The sequence below is a fragment of the Podarcis pityusensis genome, assembly GCF_964106645.2.
Source record: "Podarcis pityusensis genome assembly, chromosome: 2".
In the NCBI taxonomy this organism is placed as follows: Eukaryota; Metazoa; Chordata; class Lepidosauria; order Squamata; family Lacertidae; genus Podarcis; species Podarcis pityusensis.
Window position 1 is genome coordinate 72,600,386 of NC_138029.1, and position 20,073 is coordinate 72,620,458.

Sequence of the window (20,073 nt, forward strand, 5' to 3'; positions counted from 1 at the left end):
CTGGACCTACAATAGCCTCAGAGTTTAATAGAGCTTTTCCCAGCTCAGAACACAGACAGCTCTAGTGCACATAAAATCACAGGAAGAAATGATAGACACAAGTGCAGTGAAGAGCTGGTACAGGTTCAGAGAGCTTCCCTCTGCAGATGGAACAAATATGGAGGAGCTGAAGAAGGTGTGGCGTCCAAAGTCAGTCACTGATGAAACCCTTCAGCAGTACACACACACACATAGGATATATTGATGTGCCCCCATAGGAAGCCACCTAACATCAGCTCAGGCTATTTGTTCATCTAGCTCAGTATTGTCAGCTCTGATAAGAAGCAGCTATCTAAAGCCTCAGACTTTAGTCTTCCCTGATCCCTTAAAAAAAATAAAATATGGTGCCAGCACTTGAACCTGTGATCCATGAAGAACATGGGTGCTCCATCACTATAGTCTCTCCCAGGAGGTGGAATAAGGAACAACAACAGCAGAATGTTTTCTGCAGGCCCAAGGTAGGCTGCCTCTGAGGCTTCTGAACTTCAGAAGGAAAGCATTAATGACCATTATGGCTCTGCTCTGCCTTCAGCGTCAGAGGCAGTGATGCTTCTGAATACCAGAGCCTTGGGTCCTGCTTTCTGGTTTCCCACAGGCATCTGGGTGGCCAATTTGAGAACAGGATGCTGGACTAGATGGGCCATTGATCAGGCTGCTGTAATGTTCTTTGGTATATCTTGGTAGGATGAAGAAGGAATTAGGCATTTGGGAAAACAAGACTGAAATCATGATAGGATGTGGAAGAGGAGTGTTCATTGGTTTGTGTGTCTGGGGGGAAGGACACTAGGCAGATAGGAGCAAAAGGAGAGGACATCTGTTTGAAAACTCTTGTGACTTGTAGCTTATACACTTAGAAGGTTTCCTGCTTCTGTAATGTCTAGCTATATTTGGGGGCAGAGTGATTCCTCCTAATACGTTAAGATAGATGTGGAGCAATTGCAGTTTATTTGTATCTGGTTTTGTTTTCATATTTATTTATTTAGCTGTTTGCATCCAGGTCTACCCCACCCCTAGCGATGGTAAGGGAAGAGGTATCCTGGGCTACCAGTTGCAAAGAGCATCCCTGCTCATCTCTATTCTTCCTATTTAAGAGCAACCTAATCAAGATTTTTAGCATTATTTTTTTTCCATAGAGTTGGAAGGAACCCTAGGGGCCATCTAGTCCAACCCTCTGCAATGCAATCTGATTAATAGAAGGGAACCACACCAGTTTTTAACATGCGAAATGAAAGCAGCATAATTTTGTTTGAGGCATAAAATGCCCCAAGGGTTCTTCTGCTTCTGAGTTAGGATGCCCTATTTTGATGGATGATGCAGTTGTAATCATCCAAGTTGCATCTGCTTGAGGTGAGGCGAAATGAAGGGAAAAGATGGGGAGATGCACCAAAGTTAGCCTCAAATGTGAATAACAGCCCCTGAGATACTTTGACCTTGGTTGTCATGCCAACAGATAGCACTTCTTCGCTGAAAAGCCATATTCACCCTTAGGGATGGGTGGAGAGTTGAGTAGGTTTTTTGTCTGGGTTTATGAGCTGCTCATCACAATAGGTTGCCAGAGCCCTTTGTGTGAAGCTCAAATGCTTGGGCATCAAGTGTCTTGGAGGCCTTGATGCCCTTCAGAGCAGCTTGCCCTGAATAGTTTTTCCACCCCCTCTAAACTTTCAACTGGGGCAGAATGTTAATGGCCCAATCCCTCCAGCTGGAAGCAGGTTAACAAAAGCAGCCAGTAACTTTTGCCTTCCCCAAAACTGAGGTACAGGTCCTGGTGGAGGGGGTGGGGGAGACTCCTTGGTCAAAGGATTGGACAGTTCATTGATCCCAAATAAAGACCCAAGCTGGGTTCAATTGCCCTCTTTGCAATTGCAGAAAAGTTTATTATTTAGTAAGAAACGAATAGGTGTCTGGTTGCTTAGATGATTGATTGATTGATTGACTGACTGAATTTATATACAGTTAGATGCCGTTAAGTGGACATTCAGACTGTCACAGTTTCAGCAGGATTCAGTTACATGTTGGAAAATCCAGGCTGCACAATTGCAATTGATTGGGAGATCTTGCATAACACAACTCATTTCCTCTAAAGACCTGGTTTATTTGTTTTTGTAGCAATTGGGAAATCTTGCACAACACAACATGTTTCCCCTAAAGACCCGGTTTCTTTGTTTTTGTAGCAATAAAGAAAGTGACAGGGAAATGCACTGGGAAGTGTGGGATAACGCTTGCTTGATGCAACATCATTTAACCTTGCAGCAAACTAATCAGGATGAATGTTACATAAACACGTCATCTGGAAGTGCCCATAATCTCATTTATACGCCTGGGTGTCATAGTTTGCTGGAATGAGATGTTGCTTCCTTTTGTTAGCAAAAACAAATCATAGTTGTTCATAGCATCTCCTTATCTGAATCATACTCTTTTCCTCTCAGGACAATATGCCTCTTTACCACAGTGGAAGCCCAACTGTCCTGTAGTTTTGCCTCACCCTTCTCTCCTCTCTCCGCACCCAGAGAAAAGCTGAATGGAGCATTTCATTCTTCATTCCTGCTTTGTCACCACATCCACTGTTGCTTGGGATGAGGAACGGGTTTCCTGCTCCCTTCTCCCTTTCATATAGAATCTGTACACAGAACCCTTTTATGCAGTATTGATGGGACTGCATGGGATGCTAAGCTGGCCGATGATCTTCCCACCCTTTCAGAGGCCATCAGGGGACATCTATGAACACAACGTTAAACGTCTGTAGATTCTGAAAGTAAAAGAAAAATCAAAGACAACATGGCTGGTGCTAAGCAAATGCACAACAGATTCCCAAAGCCACAAGTATGAGATCACTTCTTTATATGGTGTGACTGTATTACAGTAGAAGCTGCTCTTCCTAGTCCCCTGTTGCCAACCCTAATGAGCTATAAGGAAGACTTAAGGCTGCAGCCCTAAACAGGTCTACTCAGGAGTAAGTCCCGTTCAGTTCAATGGGGCTTACCCCCAGGTAAGAGGGTTTAGGATTTAGCACTTGTTGTTTAGTGCGCTGTAGCCATTTATTGGACCACACTTCCAATCTCATTAGTGTTTGACTGGAGGCTGTGACCCTGTACTCACTTATCTTGGAGTAAACCACATGGAACTCAAGAGAGACATTCTTCAGAGTGGTGTCATTCATTAACCTCAAAGCAGGTGTAATGCAGGTATCAGTTTAGAATGTAGGACTTAAAGGCCCATTCACATTTATTTATTTTTAAATTTTGTATACCGCCCTATACCTGTAGATCTCAGGGCAGTTCACAACATAAAATTGCAATATAAAAAACACAAAATACATAATAAAAATAAGAACAAAAGGCCTGGTTGACTTTCAACCAGTCCATGACGAGGGCAAGACAGTGGGCCAGCACATCCACTGCCTCACCTGCAGATGCAAAGGAGAAGTGAAGATGTGTGTCATCAGCATATTGCTGACAACATACTGCACACCTCTTGATAACCCCACCCAGCGGCTTCATGTAGATGTTAAACATCATAGAGGATAAAATTGACCCCCGAAGAACCCCACACTGAAGGCTCCACAGGGCCAAAGAACACTCCCCAAGCAACACCTTCTGGACCCCTCCATCCAAGTAGGACCAGAACCACTGTAAATGCTGCCACCCACCCTTAACTCGGACATCCTCTCAGAGGAATACCATGGTTGATGGTATCAAAAGCCACTGAGAGGTCAAGGAGGACTAACAGGGGCACATTTTCCCTGTCTCTCTCCTGACAAGAGGTCATCGTACAGGGCGACCAAAGCAGTTTCTGGGCCAAAACCCTGACTGAAATGCCCCTAGAAAATCAGTTTCCCCCAAGAGCGCCTGGATCTGGTCCATGATCACCTACTCAAGAACCTTGCCCAGGAAAGGGAGATTAGCAGCTGGCTGATAATTACTTAGATTTTCGGAATCCATTCAGTTTTCCAAACCATTTGCACATGAATCCTCTCACCAGATTATTATAGGAGTAGATTATGCATCCCATGTGATCAGCACCTCTGCAATCCTGTGAATGACAAGGTTATGAAATCCAGGTTTCTCTTCACAGCAAATGACCAATCTCGCTTTCCAGTGGCATATTCACATATGTTATCTTGGTGTGGGAAACATCTTATAACAAGGAAACATATTGTGTTTTATAGGCACTGGGTGCCTTCTTAGATCAGTGCAGCACTAAGCACAAATTGCCGGGGGGGGGGGCAGTTTAACGTTGCTGTTGTTGTTTTTGCTAGGAAACTCTGATAAAGTGAATCATAGTCCAGGGAAGCTTATACTGTAATACATTTGATAGCCTTTAAGGTACCACAAGATTCTGTTTTGTTTTGAAGTCAAGGACATCTTACTGCTATCCACTAGGAAAAGTAGTTCCCTACATTCTTATCACTGCTTTGACCATTTGATGGAGTGCCCAAACAGGGAAATAGTATTCTGTACCGAGATCTAAGTAGGACGCCATCTCTCTTGTATTGATGACCCTGACCCTGAGCCACTGACAGTGTTCACACATTCAGTGCCAGCCCTGAGTTACTGTCTGTAAAATCCTGGTGCTGTTCATGTCATGGCCACATTGATGAATTAACTAATCAATAAACCACTCACATACCAAAATGGCCTTTAAGCGGTTTCTTAGCAGCCGTTTTGGCATTCATATCCTTGTATAAGTCATTGATTCGCCACCAAAATATGACATGTAGTTCTGTACTTAATGGTACCAAGAAGTACAGATCTGAAACCAGAAGGTCAGAAGTGCATCTTGAAAATTATGATTAGAAGGGGCATACCAGGGCTTTGGGCTGAGAGTTGCATAAAGTAGCTAAATAAAATACAGAAAAATACGTTTTGCCAGCAGTTGTGGAAGTCCTCCCCCCCCCCCAGTTTTATACCAATAATAATAATAATAATAATAATAATAAAAAATTTTATTTATATCCCGCCCTCCCCAGCCAAAGCCAGGCTCAGGGCGGCTAACAACAAACAAATAATCAAACAATCAAATAATCCAACATTCTAAAACATTTCATTATAAAAATTAATTAAAATCAAATTAATGGCAACCGTTAAGCAAAGTTCTGTGCAGGTTGCCAGAGGAGGGAGTCAGGCTGGGCCCTGACCAAAGGCCTGGTGGAACAACTCTGTCTTGCAGGCCTTGCGGAAAGATGTCAGGTCCCGCAGGGCCCTAGTCTCTTGTGACAGAGCGTTCCACCAGATTGGAGCCGCAGCCGAGAAAGCCCTGGCTCTAGTTGAGTCCAGCCTAACCTCTCTGAGGCCTGGGACCTTCAGGATGTTTTTATTTGCAGACCGTAGGTTCCTCTGTGGGGCATACCAGGAGAGGCGGTCCCGTAGGTACGAGGGTCCTAGGCCGTATAGGGCTTTAAAGGTTAAAACCAGCACCTTAAACCTGATCCTGTACTCCACCGGGAGCCAGTGCAGCTGGTATAGTACCGGATGAGTGTGATCTCGCAGCGAAGACCCCATAAGGAGTCTCGCTGCAGCATTCTGCACCCGCTGGAGTTTCTGGGTCAGTCTCAAGGGCAGCCCCACATAGAGCGAGTTACAATAATCCAGTCTGGAGGTGACCGTCGCGTGGATCACAGTGGCTAGGTCAGGGCGAGAGATAAGGGGCCAACTGCTTAGCTTGGCGGAGATGGAAAAATGCCGCCTTTGTTATAGCTGTAATCTGCGCCTCCATAGAGAGGGAGGTATCGAAGATTACACCCAAACTCTTAACGGACGATGCTGGCACTAATTGCACCCCCGCAAGAGATGGGAGTTGCCCCCCCAATCCCATATCGCCCCGTCCCAGCCAGAGGACCTCTGTCTTCGAAGGATTTAACTTCAGCCGGCTCCCACGTAACCATCCAGCCACAGCTTCCAAACATCTGGTCAGTGTGTCTGGGGCCGAGTCAGGATGGCCATCCATCAACAGATAGCAACATAGCAATCCTGTGAGGTAGATTAAGCGTAGAGATCATAACTGGCCCAAGGTTATCCAGTAGCACCATGGCTGAGTGGGGATTAGAACCCAGGCCTCCAGGGCCACAGTCTAGCCTTCCAACCACTGTGCTACAGTGGCCTGCACCATGGTGGAGAACTTTGGCTGCATTTCTGGATGCAACCTGACAAGCAGAAAGCCAGCAGGTGGGTCTGGGTGGAGATCAGTGCTGTTTAGATGGGTCTATCCCTTTCCAAGGCAGACTGAGGATTTCCCCCGCTCCTCCTTCTCCCACTTATGCTGCAGGGGCTGGGGGGGGGGGCTGCTGTTGTAACCCGATCTGGCAGACAATCTCACTCTTGCTTCTCCGCCTTTCAGCTGCCAGAGGTTCAGAGTCCACCGCCTGCAGAGGAGAAGAGGCAGCTGCTGCTATGATCCAGGCACTGGTGCTCCTGTTGCTGGCTGGAAATGGAGCCTCGGCTACCAGCACCAATCCGCGTCTGAAGCTCTCCTTTCATAGTAAGGCGGACATCAAACCAACAGAGAGGATGCATGAGAAGTGTGTGTGTGTGTGTGTGTGTGTGCGCGCGCACACACACGTGTAACATTTTCAGAGGAAGTGTGAACCAGGAATGGGTGTTACAGGGGATCTCTAGGGTTTTGAATGGGCAGTCCTCCATAGCTGATGGGGCCATCAATAGGATGTTATGGACAATGTATTTCCATAGAGCAAATCTCAGAAAGACAGGTTTTGAGGTAGTAAGCAGAGAAGCAGAGTTTATGTTTGTGGAGGGAAGGGGTTGATGTGACAGCTATGTATATGTTATATTCTGAGCGTTTCCTTCTTATGATGCCCACCTTGCCACTCCTTCAGGGCTCTACCTGCCTCCTATAACATAACAAGTGATATTTACAGAGACACACAAGGTCATGGAGAGCTGTGTATTATTATCCTGATGCTCCAAATTGTAGCTGGTGCACTCAGTGTCCAGCCCGTACTAGGAGTAAGGAAGTGTGGGGCATTTAGAAAGGCACACTCTGTTGCTATCAAATCAGGAAGAGTTCTGTTCTTTTAATAGTGAAATGAAAATGGATCCTCCTCCTCCTCTTCTTCATCTTCCTCTTCACATTCATGTGTAGCTAGAGACTGTTTCCTTAAGTTTGCAACACTGCCTCAGATTCATGTGCTGGTGTCACTGAGGTCTGCCTCTGATCCCATATGTTGTGGGGATATGTTTCTTTCAAGTTTAGGAAAGAGATGCATAAGGACTGGCTAATTATGAACACTTGGGGGGAGGGAAGCCAAAATAGAACATTTGTTCATGTCTATATAACACCACAAATTAAGTGGCCGTGCTAGTACTTTACAAGTTTTAAATGACCAGAAAGAATCTGATAAATATTTGATAATGGTCAACAGTACAAGTACATTTTTTTAAATAAAGAACTAGACCGATTATTGGCTAACAAACATATTAAAAGGCTGTTAACCAAAATACTCAGATTGTATAGCTTAGGAATGGACTATTTCTCTGTGTGTTTTCATCTAGAACCCCTGTGATGCACCAATGGATTTTAATATATGAAGTAAGACAGCATGATCAGGATTTCTTAACATTAAGGCATATAAATTAAACTTTAAGCAATCCTGAGCATGTACTCTTGCTTAAAAACATATAGAGCCCCTAGCTGAATGAAACAGGCTTTTTATTATGTATTTTAATTAGTGAAGGTTTAATGCTCTGATGGAATTGTTATGGCATATTTTAATTTCATGTGTGGATTTTCTATAGTTGCAAACCGCTTAGAAGCCATTTGGACATATATATGGTATACAAATTAATAATATTACTGTATTTTTCTGTGTGTAACACGACTCCATGTATAAGACAACATTTCCCTTCTACTGCCGCAGCACCAACCCTTGCTTACTTAGCATATTAACCCATGTATAAGACGACCCTCAATTTATCACAAAAAAATTCAGAAAAAAATGTCATCTTATACATGGAAAAATATGGTAATAATAATAGGTCAGCAGTCTTTGCAAGAATCGCAACAAGCAGCAAAAACTACTAGATAGTCAACAGCAAAATGGACTTGCAGCCTATTGGTGGAAGACAAAGTCCAACTTCCGCCACACACTCGTGCACACAGCTGTGGCCCTCAGAGTCTTTTCCAACCATACAATTCTATGATTCTGTGAAACATGCCCCATTCATTAGTCTGCTGGAAGTGATGAGCAGGGACTAAAATATCCTGTTAGTGTTTGAGAATGCTTCTTTTCAAGTAACTGGAAGTGTTTTAGCTATTAGATAGTCCGTTAGTATGATAAATAGACTCTGTACTTATGTGAAATAAGATACAAAAGCATCTCTCGCTAAGAGGGGAAGAAATTCTCTCATGCACTCAGAGATGGTATCATAGAACGTTGCCCTGGAATGGACCACAGAAAGTTGTCTAATGCATTTGCTTGATTTTTAAGGAAAAGCAGATCCGACAAATTGTGTCACTCATTGTTGAAACATCTAGTAATGAGGCTGTATAATCATCATACATTTGCTAGTTTCTGGGCCTACGCCGCATGCTTCACAATTTTCAAACATTTTCTTACAAACGCAAGGTTTTCTTCAATAAAGCATTAGATTCCTAGGATGTAGCAGATGTCATGGACACTGGGTACATTTTATTCTGGTGATGAATGGATTCTACCAAAGTGTTATCCTTTGGTAGGGTTCTTTTTGGCACCCCCTTTTACAATGACAAAGCAGCGCTAATGCATTAAGAGCCAGACTAGACTAGTATCAGATTTTTCTACCACTGATGGCAGCAGTGTTGGTGGGGCACTAGTCGGAGTTGCTAGCACAGGTGCAGTCTTTAGGGAAATTTCTTCCAAAATTTATTCTCTTTCTCAAACACGGCCACGCTTTCTTATCTTTTGGCAGCTGGCCAAACCTAATGACATGTTGGAACATCTCATCTTTTGAATGATTTCTAAAGTTGCTAGGCTGCAGCTTTAATTGCCGAGTTACCCCTTATGAAGTCAGTCCTTGAATGCTCATGGCCAAGTCCTTGCAACAGTGCGTCACATGGATTGTGAAGGAAAGGGAAGGCGTGTTCTGCTTGTGGGAATAGAAGGGCACTGTGTTTGGCAGAGGTTGGGAACATGTGGCCATCTAGAAGTGGTTGGACTCCCAGCGCCCATCAGCCCCAGCCAGCATGACTAATGAGCAAGGATAATGGGAGCCATAGTGCAGCAATATATAAGGGGCCACACATTTCACACCCCTAGTGTTTGTGGTACAGGGAAAAAATGGAGAGCAGTTGGGTTGCTTTGAGGGAGTGATATGCAGGCACTCCTTTTGGAGCATTCTGGAAGTGTTTGCTCTTACAGTGGTACCTCAGGTTAAGTACTTAATTCGTTCTGGAGGTCCGTTCTTAACCTGAAACTGTTCTTAACCTGAAGCACCACTTTAGCTAATGGGGCCTCCCGCTGCTGCCGTGCTGCCGGAGCACGATTTCTGTTCTCATCCTGAAGCAAAGTTCTTAACCCAAGGTACTATTTCTGGGTTAGCGGAGTCTGTAACCTGGAGCGTATGTAACCCAAGGTACCACTGTATTCTTATTACTATTCTTATTAATGCTATCCTCATTTATTTGTTGCTTTCCACACACAAAAATCCTCAAAGCAACTTATAGTTTCGTAACATACACACAAAGCATCAATACATTTACAAGGAAAGCATCAAGAAAGGCAATAAAAGCCAACTTTGATCTAAAAACAAAGTCACTCATGCAACAGTATTATAAAAAAGATCATTCCTACCCACCCAATTAAAGAATGTAAACAACGAACCAAATGGAAATCATACTGCGGTATGACCTCAATGAAAAAAACAAAGGCCTTGGTAAATGGGAGTTTCTGTGTAGGAATGCCTAAAAACTGACAGCAATGACACCAGGCTTTTTTCCCCCTGGGGAGGGCAGTTGACAAACAGGAGAGCAAACCATGGTAAAACCAACATTACCACCATCCTCAGAGGGGACACATTAGTGATTTTGGTGCAACCAAAACCAGGCAAAGCTCACCAGACCTCCTTGATCCCTCAGCCCCCAAGCAGCAGCAACTGCTGTCATTGACCACTCACTGACCAGCACCATTCACCTCTTAAACAGCAGTGGGGAACCTCCAGATGACAGGGTTCATTAGGCCCAGCCTGGGTCTTAATCTTCCCCAAGAGACAGTTCCCTGCAAACTGTGTCCACCTGCCGTCGTATGTGATGCCCGGTGTGCGGCAGATAAATATGCAGCTGCAAAGGAGCAATTGGGAGCTTAAAGTGCACTTCTTATTGTTCCTTGGCAAGTGGGGCGGACAGCAGTGACCCCCGCTGATGAATTCTGACAGGGATGGCCTTTGAAATTGTCTCTTTGCGGGTGGTTTCGATCCAAACAGTTCCTGCAACTGAACAATTTCCACCCGCCGACCAGCTTTGTGATGGTCTTTGTTGGAGTGCAGAGGGGAAATGTCTATTTTCAGGTGCAGTTTGAATCCAAGTCACACCTGCAAATGAACAAAGCGAAGGCTGGCTGTCAGCACCACATAGACAATTGTTGTTGACAGCAAGCCCCTTTGATGTCAGAGGGGTGGCCCTGCCAATTGTCCAAATGGCCCATGTGAGATAGGAAGGTGAGGATCCAGCCCACCAGCCAGATAAACTTCCACAGCCTCACCCTAAAATATCTAAAACTGGAGACTTAGCATCAAAACAATATGAAAATAACTATGTGCTGCAGTTAAAAATATGCCAAACAGTGGAAAAGGCTATTTCTGCTTCCCAGGCAGACAAGACAAAGTTCTTTTTATTCCATCCTCTTTGACATCTTTATTTTCAACCTATTGTTTCATAAAAACCTCTACTGAATTTCCTATGAGTGACAGAGAAAGCAAGCTGGCCAGTTTATCAGTTCACCAGGGATTAATGTGATTAAAAACCAGTTCTCAAGAAGGTGCTAGATAAAGTGTTTCCTTGTCTCTCCCGGCCACACTCCTGCACTCCCTTTCCTCCTCTGTGTGCTCATTCCCTTTCTCTGCAGAGTATGAGGAGGAGAGGTGAAATGTAAACATACAGGTAGAACACACAGGTGTGTGGCTGGCTGCCTTGCTGGCAAGCCAGGTGCAGAGCCGTGTTTCTATGCAAAGAGAAGCAGATGTGTAGATTTTGAAGGTCACAGTCAATAAGCTCACTACAATTTCGATTTCACTTTAAATGATCAATGCAGGGACATGAGAATGAAGCCTCCTTTCAAAGCAGGACCAACAAGAGGAAAAGTCCAGGGTAGCCTGATTTTTCTCCTGTGAAGACTGTGCTCATTAGCTTTTTCTCTTACCAAACCCAGCACTTTGGTGTGGGCTCTGCGGCTTCATTGCACATGTGGAACTCCTTGATGGCAGAGACACTCCCATTCATGTCAGTGGAGGGACATGCAACCCATGGTTATTGTTGTAAGATTTTTTTATCCATCCTTCAGCATAAGCCCCAGGGGAGGCTACAACAATGTAAAAATACAATACAGTGGTACCTCAGGTTACAAACGCTTCAGGTTACAGACTCCGCTAACCCAGAAATAGTACCTTGGGTTAAGAACTTTGCTTCAGGATGAGAACAGAAATCGCGCGGCGGCAGCGGGAAGCCACATTAGCTAAAGTGGTACCTAAGGTTAAGAACAGTTTCAGGTTAAGAACAGACCTCCAGAACGAATTAAGTTCTTAACCCAAGGTACCACTGTATTAAAATCAGTAAAAACAAGCTACAATCAAAAGAGCGTGTCGTTTTTTGCCGTAAGCCTGCATGTGAAGTCGGTGGCTGCCAGTGTTCATTCAAATATTTTGCAAAGGGGTGCCATATTTTGATGTGATAACTTTGTCCACATCTGATGCGCTATTCAGGGCATGCACCCTTATTGTCATTTTTTCAGACAAGGCCATACATTGTGTTGCCATTGTGAGATATGTAGGTGTTCAAGTCTTTTCCAGTTCTGTGCTCTGAGTAGTCATTGTTTACATACCCTCCAACATTTATCTGATGAAAACAGGGGCATCCTGTTCTATTATTATTATTATTATTATTATTATTATTATTATTCTATTATACCCCATCAGACTGGGTTAGCCCAGCCACTCTGAGCAGCTTCCAAATTATATAGAAACTAAATAAAACACTGAACATTAATAACTTCCCTATTCAGAGCTGCCTTCAGATGTCTTCCAAAGGCTGTATAGTTACTTATCTCCTTGGCTCGGGGGGTCACATAACTCCATACCCTCCAACATTTCTCTGATGAAATAGAGACATCCTAAGGAAAAGTGGGGCATTCTGGAATCAAATCAGAAACGGGGATGGCTCCTGTAAATCTGGGACTGTCCCTGGAAAATAGGGGTACTTGGAGGTTCTGTGTTTAAAGCAGATAGGCCAGGAAGGGACATGCAGGACTAGAACTAGGTAAGGGGAAGCAGTTGTGCTAAGCCAGGCCAGCTCAGGTTTTTCCATGCCCATCTGTGGCCCAGCCAGAGGTCAATACCAAGCCACAGAGGAGGGAGATGGCATGGAGAGGAGGCCATGTTGCTTGTCTGGTGCTGCTGGACTAGAAGAATATGTATATCTCAAGCAGACTCAAGCCAAGGAACATGGAGTGGGGGGGTTGGGTGGGGTTGCAGATCAGGCCGTGACCTCCCTCTGGACCCTGCGCACCCTGTGCACCCGAAATGGGCAGCAGCTCATTAGCGGGTGGATTGCTCCCCTGCCAGCCACTTTCTTCCCCTTCTCCACAATGGCTTATTTGTTCCTGCTGCCGAAAGCCGATTAGGCTCTCTGCAGAGAGAAAGGGCCCTTTCTCTGCGCAGATGCCTGTTGTGCTGGGAGATTAACGTCACGCTGTTGTTGAGGCTGCTAACCTGTTAAAGCTGGTGGAACAGATCAGGGAGCGGGCTTGAAAGGTGGGTGTAAGAGGACACAGGCCACAGACGGGGTGCAGGGTGGGGGTAGGGTGGGAAGACGAAATCGGCAGAAGCCCCCCGACCACCACCCAGCCTACTCCCCGCTCACTGCTTGAATGGTATGCAGCCAGAGTAGGTTCGTCAGAAACCTGAGGCTTGGGAATGTCTACAGGACACCACCTGCATTTCCAGACGTCAGCAGCATCTACTGGAGCACTGGGGCTGCAGATCTGCATTTTCAGATCTGTTCACCACCACCACCACCTAGTACAGTGGTACCTTGGTTGTCAAACTTAATCTGTTCTTGGAGTCTGTTTGACTCCTGGAACCGTTCGAAAACCAAGGCACAGCTTCCTACTGGCTGCACATCTTTATCTGTGTGATAAGGGTGAAGGTCCATTATCATGTCTCTGTTAATAGTAGCTCCATGTTGTTGCTTGGCCACAAAGTTCAAGGGATAAATGATGGTTATCATTTCCTCCAAAATATGCAGAAGTAAGATGGGGCTTAATTGTGATTTACCCTATGCAGCTCTCTGGCATCTAAGCAATGGGTGTGGAAATCTCCCACACAGACAAGAGTAATTGGGACACTAGCATAACTGACAGGAGACCAGTGTTCCAAGTCTTGGCTCTACAAATGACCTTTATGTGATCTTGCCCAAGACAAGGCCCTCCCTCTAGGCCTCTGAGCTCTTCACACCTTTCTCTTTGTTCAGACTGAAAGTTTCTTGGAGTAGGAGAAGGACTCCCTTATCTGGCTGCACACATATAGCAGGCTTTTATGGGCTGCACAGTCATAATAACTATGTCATCACATAAGCAGAACGGATATCCCAGTATCCTTGACTATCAGAGGCCTTCAGATTACAAGGGAGTGTCAGGAAGAGGATTTTAAGGATGCCATCTCTCAGATAAACTCAGGCCATATCCACACATTGTATTTAAAGCAGCATTATGCCACTTTAAACAGTCCCCAAATAACTCTGGGAACTGCAGTTTGTTAAGGGTGCTGAGAATTTTTTAAAAAATAAATTAATTTAATTTTCAGATTTTTGAGTTTACAAACAATTGTCAAACAACCAAAACAAAAAGAGAATTCCATAAATTCCCATGGACTTCCCTCCTCCCTTTTGTGGGTCCTTATGTTAACTTCTTTCCTCCTGCAACTTCTCTGTTAATCTAATTCTATTAAATCTCCAGTACAACCGTTGTCATATCCCTTGTTATGGTTGCTGATAATTGTTAGGAGACCCCTGTGATTCCCAGAGTGGCTTAAGTCAATCCTTCTTCCCAGGGAACTCTGGGAATTGTAGCTTTGTGAGGGGAACAAGCGTCTCCTAACAACTCTCAGCACTCTCAACAAGCTACAGCTCCCAATATGGCATTGGGGGAAGCCATAACTGTTTTAAGCTGCATAAACATCCTCTGGAATAGGGAAATGGCCACGTTTAACAGAGTGCAGCTTTGTTTGTTTATTTCAGCATTTATGCCTCTCCTTTCAACTCCTGAATGCAGTTGTAACAATAAAAACCAATTTAAAAAGCAGAAATTGTTTGCACTTCGCTTAGGTGCCTTATGTTGTATTCAATTGACTCCAGCTCATTCTCTCTAACTTTGCGAATGCAGATGGAGTTGTGCGTAACACGCAAGCGATTGTGGTTCATCTCCCTCCTTTTTCCTCTCCAGATTTGCGACTGCGCCACGGACTGCGCACTTATGAGCTGGAGCGCTCCTGCTGCTACGACTCGCTGCTGCTGGATGAAGAGAGGGGACGGCTCTTCGTGGGTGGGAAAAACTACCTGGCCTCCCTGAGCCTAGACAACATCAGCAAGCAGGACAAGAAGGTAGCCTGGCTCTGTTTGCCTGGGGCTTCCCACCACAAATAGGGCAAGGGTATCTGGACATGTCTTTTTCCCTCTCAGACTCAGACCTGTTATTGTAAACCACCCCAGAAATTCTGAACTGAAGGACAATATGGAAACTTTGGGTGGTGTTCCACCAAGCTTTACTCAGAAGTTAATTAACCTACTAAGTTACATTCATTCATTTCAATAAGTAAAACTTAGCTGAATACCACCCATTTAAAATAAATGATGACATTGGGTTGTACCTTACACTGGTATTAATGGGCAGAAGATAATGATGTCTAGTATTTTCAATGGATCTGCTTTGAGTAGGACACCAATATTGGATGCAATCCATAGAGTTATTATGTTCTCTCTTCAACTCCCTCCTCTGCTCCTCAGCCTTTAGTAGTGCCATTTCCCCGCTCGCTCGTCATGACAACGGATCCCGCATTCCAGACTCCTCCGTGAAATCTTCTGTAATAAACTTCCCTGTTAATGGAGTTGGAAAGAGGGTGGGTTGAGGCTGCTGACGCCCTTACCGCTGGGCTGTGGACGAAAGCCGCATTCCTAGCCCAGCAGGGGAAACTCTTTGGGAGCACAATACAGCCACCGCCAACCCTCTGCTCCTGGAGCATTTGCACTTCTTTTGCCGGTATGGCTGGAAGAGGGGGCATAATTCACTGGCAGAGCACATGCTTGGCATGCAGAAGTTCATTCCCTAGTATCCACAGGCAACACTGGTTACCTGTCTTAACATCCTAGAGAGCTGCTACTACCAGTTAGTGTAGATGACTCAATGGTCTGACTCAGAACAAGATAGTTCCTGATATTCCTTAGTGACACAAAATGGCTGTCTGCTCTGCTGTCTGTTTTCTTTACACACAGTGAACTAACAGGTCTTGTGGGTCAGGTTTGGTTTCCTCAACATGTACAAAGCTTCATGGCAAAAGGCTTACAGGCTGTCTTTCCCTTTACTACAGTGGTACCTTGGGTTATGAACTTTATTTGTTCTGGAGGTCCATCCTTAACCCAAAACCGTTCTTAACCTGAGGCGCGCTTTCGCTAATAGGGCCTCCTGCTGCCACCATGCCGCTGGCGCACAATTTCCGTTCTTGGGTTGCAAAGTTCGCAACCCAAGGTACTACTTCCGGGTTAGCGGGGTTTGTAACCGGAAGCGTTTGTAACCCGAGGTACCACTGTACAGGGTAGTATATGGTATATGGGTGTGGCATTGTTCCCATTTGCAAGGATCATTGGATCAAAGCTCATGACATGCTCTGGAAGCAAGCACTACTTCCAGCTAGACTCAGTAGAATGAGGGCCAGAATAGTGGAACACACAGATCCAAGGAATTCGGTTGCAGTGACTCCTGGCATGCAAAGTATCCCCCAGCTTAGCCCTGGAATATCAACCTTGCAGTTCATCACTTACATGAACCTACCCAGGCCTTAAAATCAGCCTCTAAGGCCCTGCCCACTGTGAAGAGCCAGCAGACTGGTAGGTACTAGAGACAGGGCCTTTTCAGTAGCGGTATAATATATTTCGGACTTTCTCCCAGAAGTACGCAGGACTCCATCTTTTCTGTGTTTTGAGCATATTGTAAACACTTGCTTGTTTCAAACTACATTATATTAAGAGAGTTTTAAGTGGCATTTTAATTTAAACTGCTGGTGTTTTAGGGTATACTTTTGTCACCAGAGGTCCCCCCCTTGCCCCTGAATGGGACGTAGAAAAATGTACAAAGCCAGCGGTGGGCCTTATGGCTCCTGTTTATTTATTTGTTCTGTTTATATATTCAAAATCCTCATACACCACCTTTCCAGGCAAAGACAACTTTAAAAATATAATTAAAACCATACAATTTTATTTTATTTTAAATCAAAACAAAACACTCTGGCGACAAAAGTATACCCTAAAACAGCGGCAGTTTAAAGGAATTTAAAATGCCACTTAAAAGTCTCCTAATATAATGTAGTTTGAACCAAGCAAATGTTTACAATATGCTCAAAACACAGAAAAGATGGAGGCCTGTGTCAAGTCTCAAATACCAAGGAGACAGGTGATGGACAGTGAGTAAAGGAAGCCAGGAGCATTACAACTAAGGGTTGGTTAAAAACAAAACAAAAAAACTATCAGCATTTTTAGCAGCATTTGACTAACTTCAAGTGTGATGAATGACTATGCTAGGAGCCCATTTCTTAAAATACAAAAATATTTTGGCAAATGATCTTTGCCTTATCTTTGTTCTCACAGATTTACTGGCCAGCGCCTGTGGAATGGAGGGAAGAATGCAACTGGGCAGGAAAAGACATCAATGTAAGTGACCCATTTGGATGGGGAGGGAAAATCCTTTGCTCAGCCCCTATGTGAGTTGGGGCATAAAACAAAGGAGGATAAGGAGCATCAGGAAACGCGATGTGAGTTGCTTGCTTTCCAGAGCGAACATTTCAATTGACTCCTCATCAAGCAGGGCATGGAGACTTCTCTGAGTTGTCCGACCACGATGAGCTGAGGCAAAACTGATACGTGATTGCAGCCTCCCCCTCCCAGTAATTCACCCATGACCCTTCATTGCATCTTGCTGTTTTCATTGAGTATCTTGCTGTTTTCTCTGTCTCTCCCTGGCCTCGCAGACAGCACCATCATGCCCCAGCCCTGGATAGAGGCCCCAGGAGGCCTTGGGAGTCATGTTGCTGTGAAGGGACCGGTTGGTGCACTTAAGAGATTCCTGCTTAGCTGTGACCCATCCTGACCTCCCAGGAGATAAGAGGAGGGTTCCCACCATTTTGGCAGGAGCAGAGATGAACCAGGACACCGCCAGATTTTGCTCCTTGATAACGTTGGGCCAGCAGCATGAAGGGGTCTCGGTCACCTTAGCTATAATTCTTACAGGTTGTCCATGGAAGGAGCGGTGCTGTGTCAAGCCTAGCAATGTGAGCTTTGTGAGCTGTTGGGTTTATCTCCCCTAGCTTTGGAGAGCAGTCTTGGGTCACCGTTTTCTTTCAGGATTGCCTGGTCAACTTGGAAGTTCCCATTGAGGCTGTTTGGCGCAGCTTCCAGTGAAGGGCACGAGAGGACAAAGGGGCAGCCTGTCTCCCCCTTGGATTAGAATACTCTCTGTTTAGAATACTGCTCTAAGCCCTGAAACAGCATATGTAAGCAAAGTTTGCCCTCGCCCAAGAAGGTTGAAAGAGAGGTAGGGTTTGTGGGCTTTAGGACTAAGACCTTGGGCACATCCAGCTAACTGTAATTTTGGAGACTCATCCAGGCTTCTTTTTGTGCCATGTTTCTGTGCTTTAAAGTTCCATTACCAAGCAGGAGTTTTTTTTGGGGGGGGGGGTTGTCCTGGCACTTTCCCAGGGAAAACCTGTGTTTTTCTGCAGAATTGGATCAAACTGCAATTAGGTTTCCCCGCAGGTTGTCATTTGGTAAAATGGGGGTTTGCCTAGGGAAAGTGCTGGGACAAAAGAACAAAACAAAAACACTTGAACATGGAGCTTTTTTAAGCGTGGCCCTGTGGCTGGAAAGTGGCACAGAAGAAAGGCTGGGTGAGCCCTGAGTGCGCTGTTTCAGTCCTTCAGATCCTCACAGTTGAGGATCCATGCAAATAGTTCAACAGCTGATGGGGTTGATGTGGCAGTAATAGGACCTGTGTCATTCATGCAGCTGCCTTCTCCATTCATCACATAGATCCACAAGGGGAAGTGAGACGTGCCTCTGCTTCCGGTTATGGGCTGTGGGATAGGAAAGTTGCCATCCTTAAGGGAACTCCGGCACTATGCACTGTTATGAATTGCTGTTGGTACTTTGACCTGGTGCAGAATGCCATGAAAAAGTGTGATGTGGTCATGATGACCTAATTCCTGTGGTTAATTATTTGCATGATGGACAATAGCCTAGTGTGGAATCAGGCAAAAGTGTTCTATGCATGTGCATACAGACACTGAAAGCAACTCTCTGAACAAGGCAAAGGAAGGATTAGCAACTTCCTGAGTCAGACCATTGGTCCCTCTAGCTGAGCTCGGTCTGCAGCAGGGGTAGGGAACCAGTGGTCCATCAAGTACTACTGGACTACAACCCCATAATCTCTGACTATTGGCCATGCTGGCTGAGTTGGAGTCCAGTAACACCTGTCTGACCACAGGTTATCCACCGTTGGATTGCAGGGACTGGCAGTGGCTGTCCAGGCTTTGAGAACAGGGCTATATCCCAGCTGAACCTACATTACAGACCTTGAACTTGGGACCTTATGCATGCTAAACATGTGGTCTCCCGCTGAACGATGGCCCTTATTCATCATAGAGGAAAGAGGCCTAGAGAGATGGCTCATTTGCCAAAAGTGAATGGAGCTAGGAGTTTTCAGCAACACGGCCACAGTCAGGAAGATGTTGCAGTGGGGGAACCAGGACCAGTGCCTGTACAAGAGCTGCTCTGTGTCCCATCACTCTTGTTTGAAGCAGAGGCAATTTGTTGCAGAACCACTGTGGCTGAAGAGCGAGTGACAATGCAGTAGCAGCACCACAGACGCATCGGCAAAGCCAAGAGCTGAGCCCCCGAGGCTTAGTGCTATATTCAGCCACTCCTCCCCAGCTTTTGTTTTGGACACAAGCACCACTGACCCTGTTGAAGAGGGGTGGGGAGATCAGCACCTCTGTGCGCTACTGAACAAGAGTGGGCTGTGGGGCTTCCTGAAAAGCAGCTGGTGGGAGGAGGAGAGGCATTAGCAAGACACCTCTCTCTCTCTCTCTCTCTCTCTCTCTCTCTCTCTCTCTCTCCATCCCTCCCTCTCCCCACTCCTCTCTCTGATGGTTCCCTGTCTCCTTTTCTCTCCCTGTCAACAGCTCTCCATATTCAGGCTGCTTTATCCATCAGGGCAAAAGGGCAGGAAAACAAAAAGTCCCAAGGTTGTTTTTCTTCCTGGGCTTGCTCAAGAGTGATGATAGGGGCTGTAAGAGCCCCAGGCTTGTTTACTCAAGACCAGCCCAGCAGTGGGTGGGTAGGATGCTCTGCAAATGGTTTAGACCCCAAGGACTGCTTTGGAGATGACATTTGTGTGCATGTGTTTGTAAGAGGGGAAGAGAGGGAAAGGGAGACTTTGAGCATTCCCAACCCCCATCACAACTAATAAATCCTCAAAGTACCAAACCCAGCACTTCCAGCTACTATATGCTGGCAGATTTGCAGGCTTTCAATCGTGTGAATATCACACGCACGATTGTGCCCTTTAGCAGAGTA

At 45.3% G+C, this 20,073-nt stretch overlaps 1 protein-coding gene across 2 annotated transcripts in view; it reads left to right on the forward strand.

The window, feature by feature from the left end:
- SEMA3B (semaphorin 3B) overlaps positions 1-20,073 on the forward strand; it is a 71,393-nt gene that overhangs the window by 30,067 nt on the left and 21,253 nt on the right. For both annotated transcript variants that reach the window (XM_080996440.1, XM_080996439.1), the window contains 3 exons: positions 6,373-6,513; positions 14,678-14,835; positions 17,092-17,154. In XM_080996440.1, coding sequence (XP_080852566.1) covers positions 6,426-6,513; positions 14,678-14,835; positions 17,092-17,154 — 309 coding nt within the window. In that variant the 5' untranslated portion in view covers positions 6,373-6,425. The remainder of the gene's footprint in view (positions 1-6,372; positions 6,514-14,677; positions 14,836-17,091; positions 17,155-20,073) is intronic.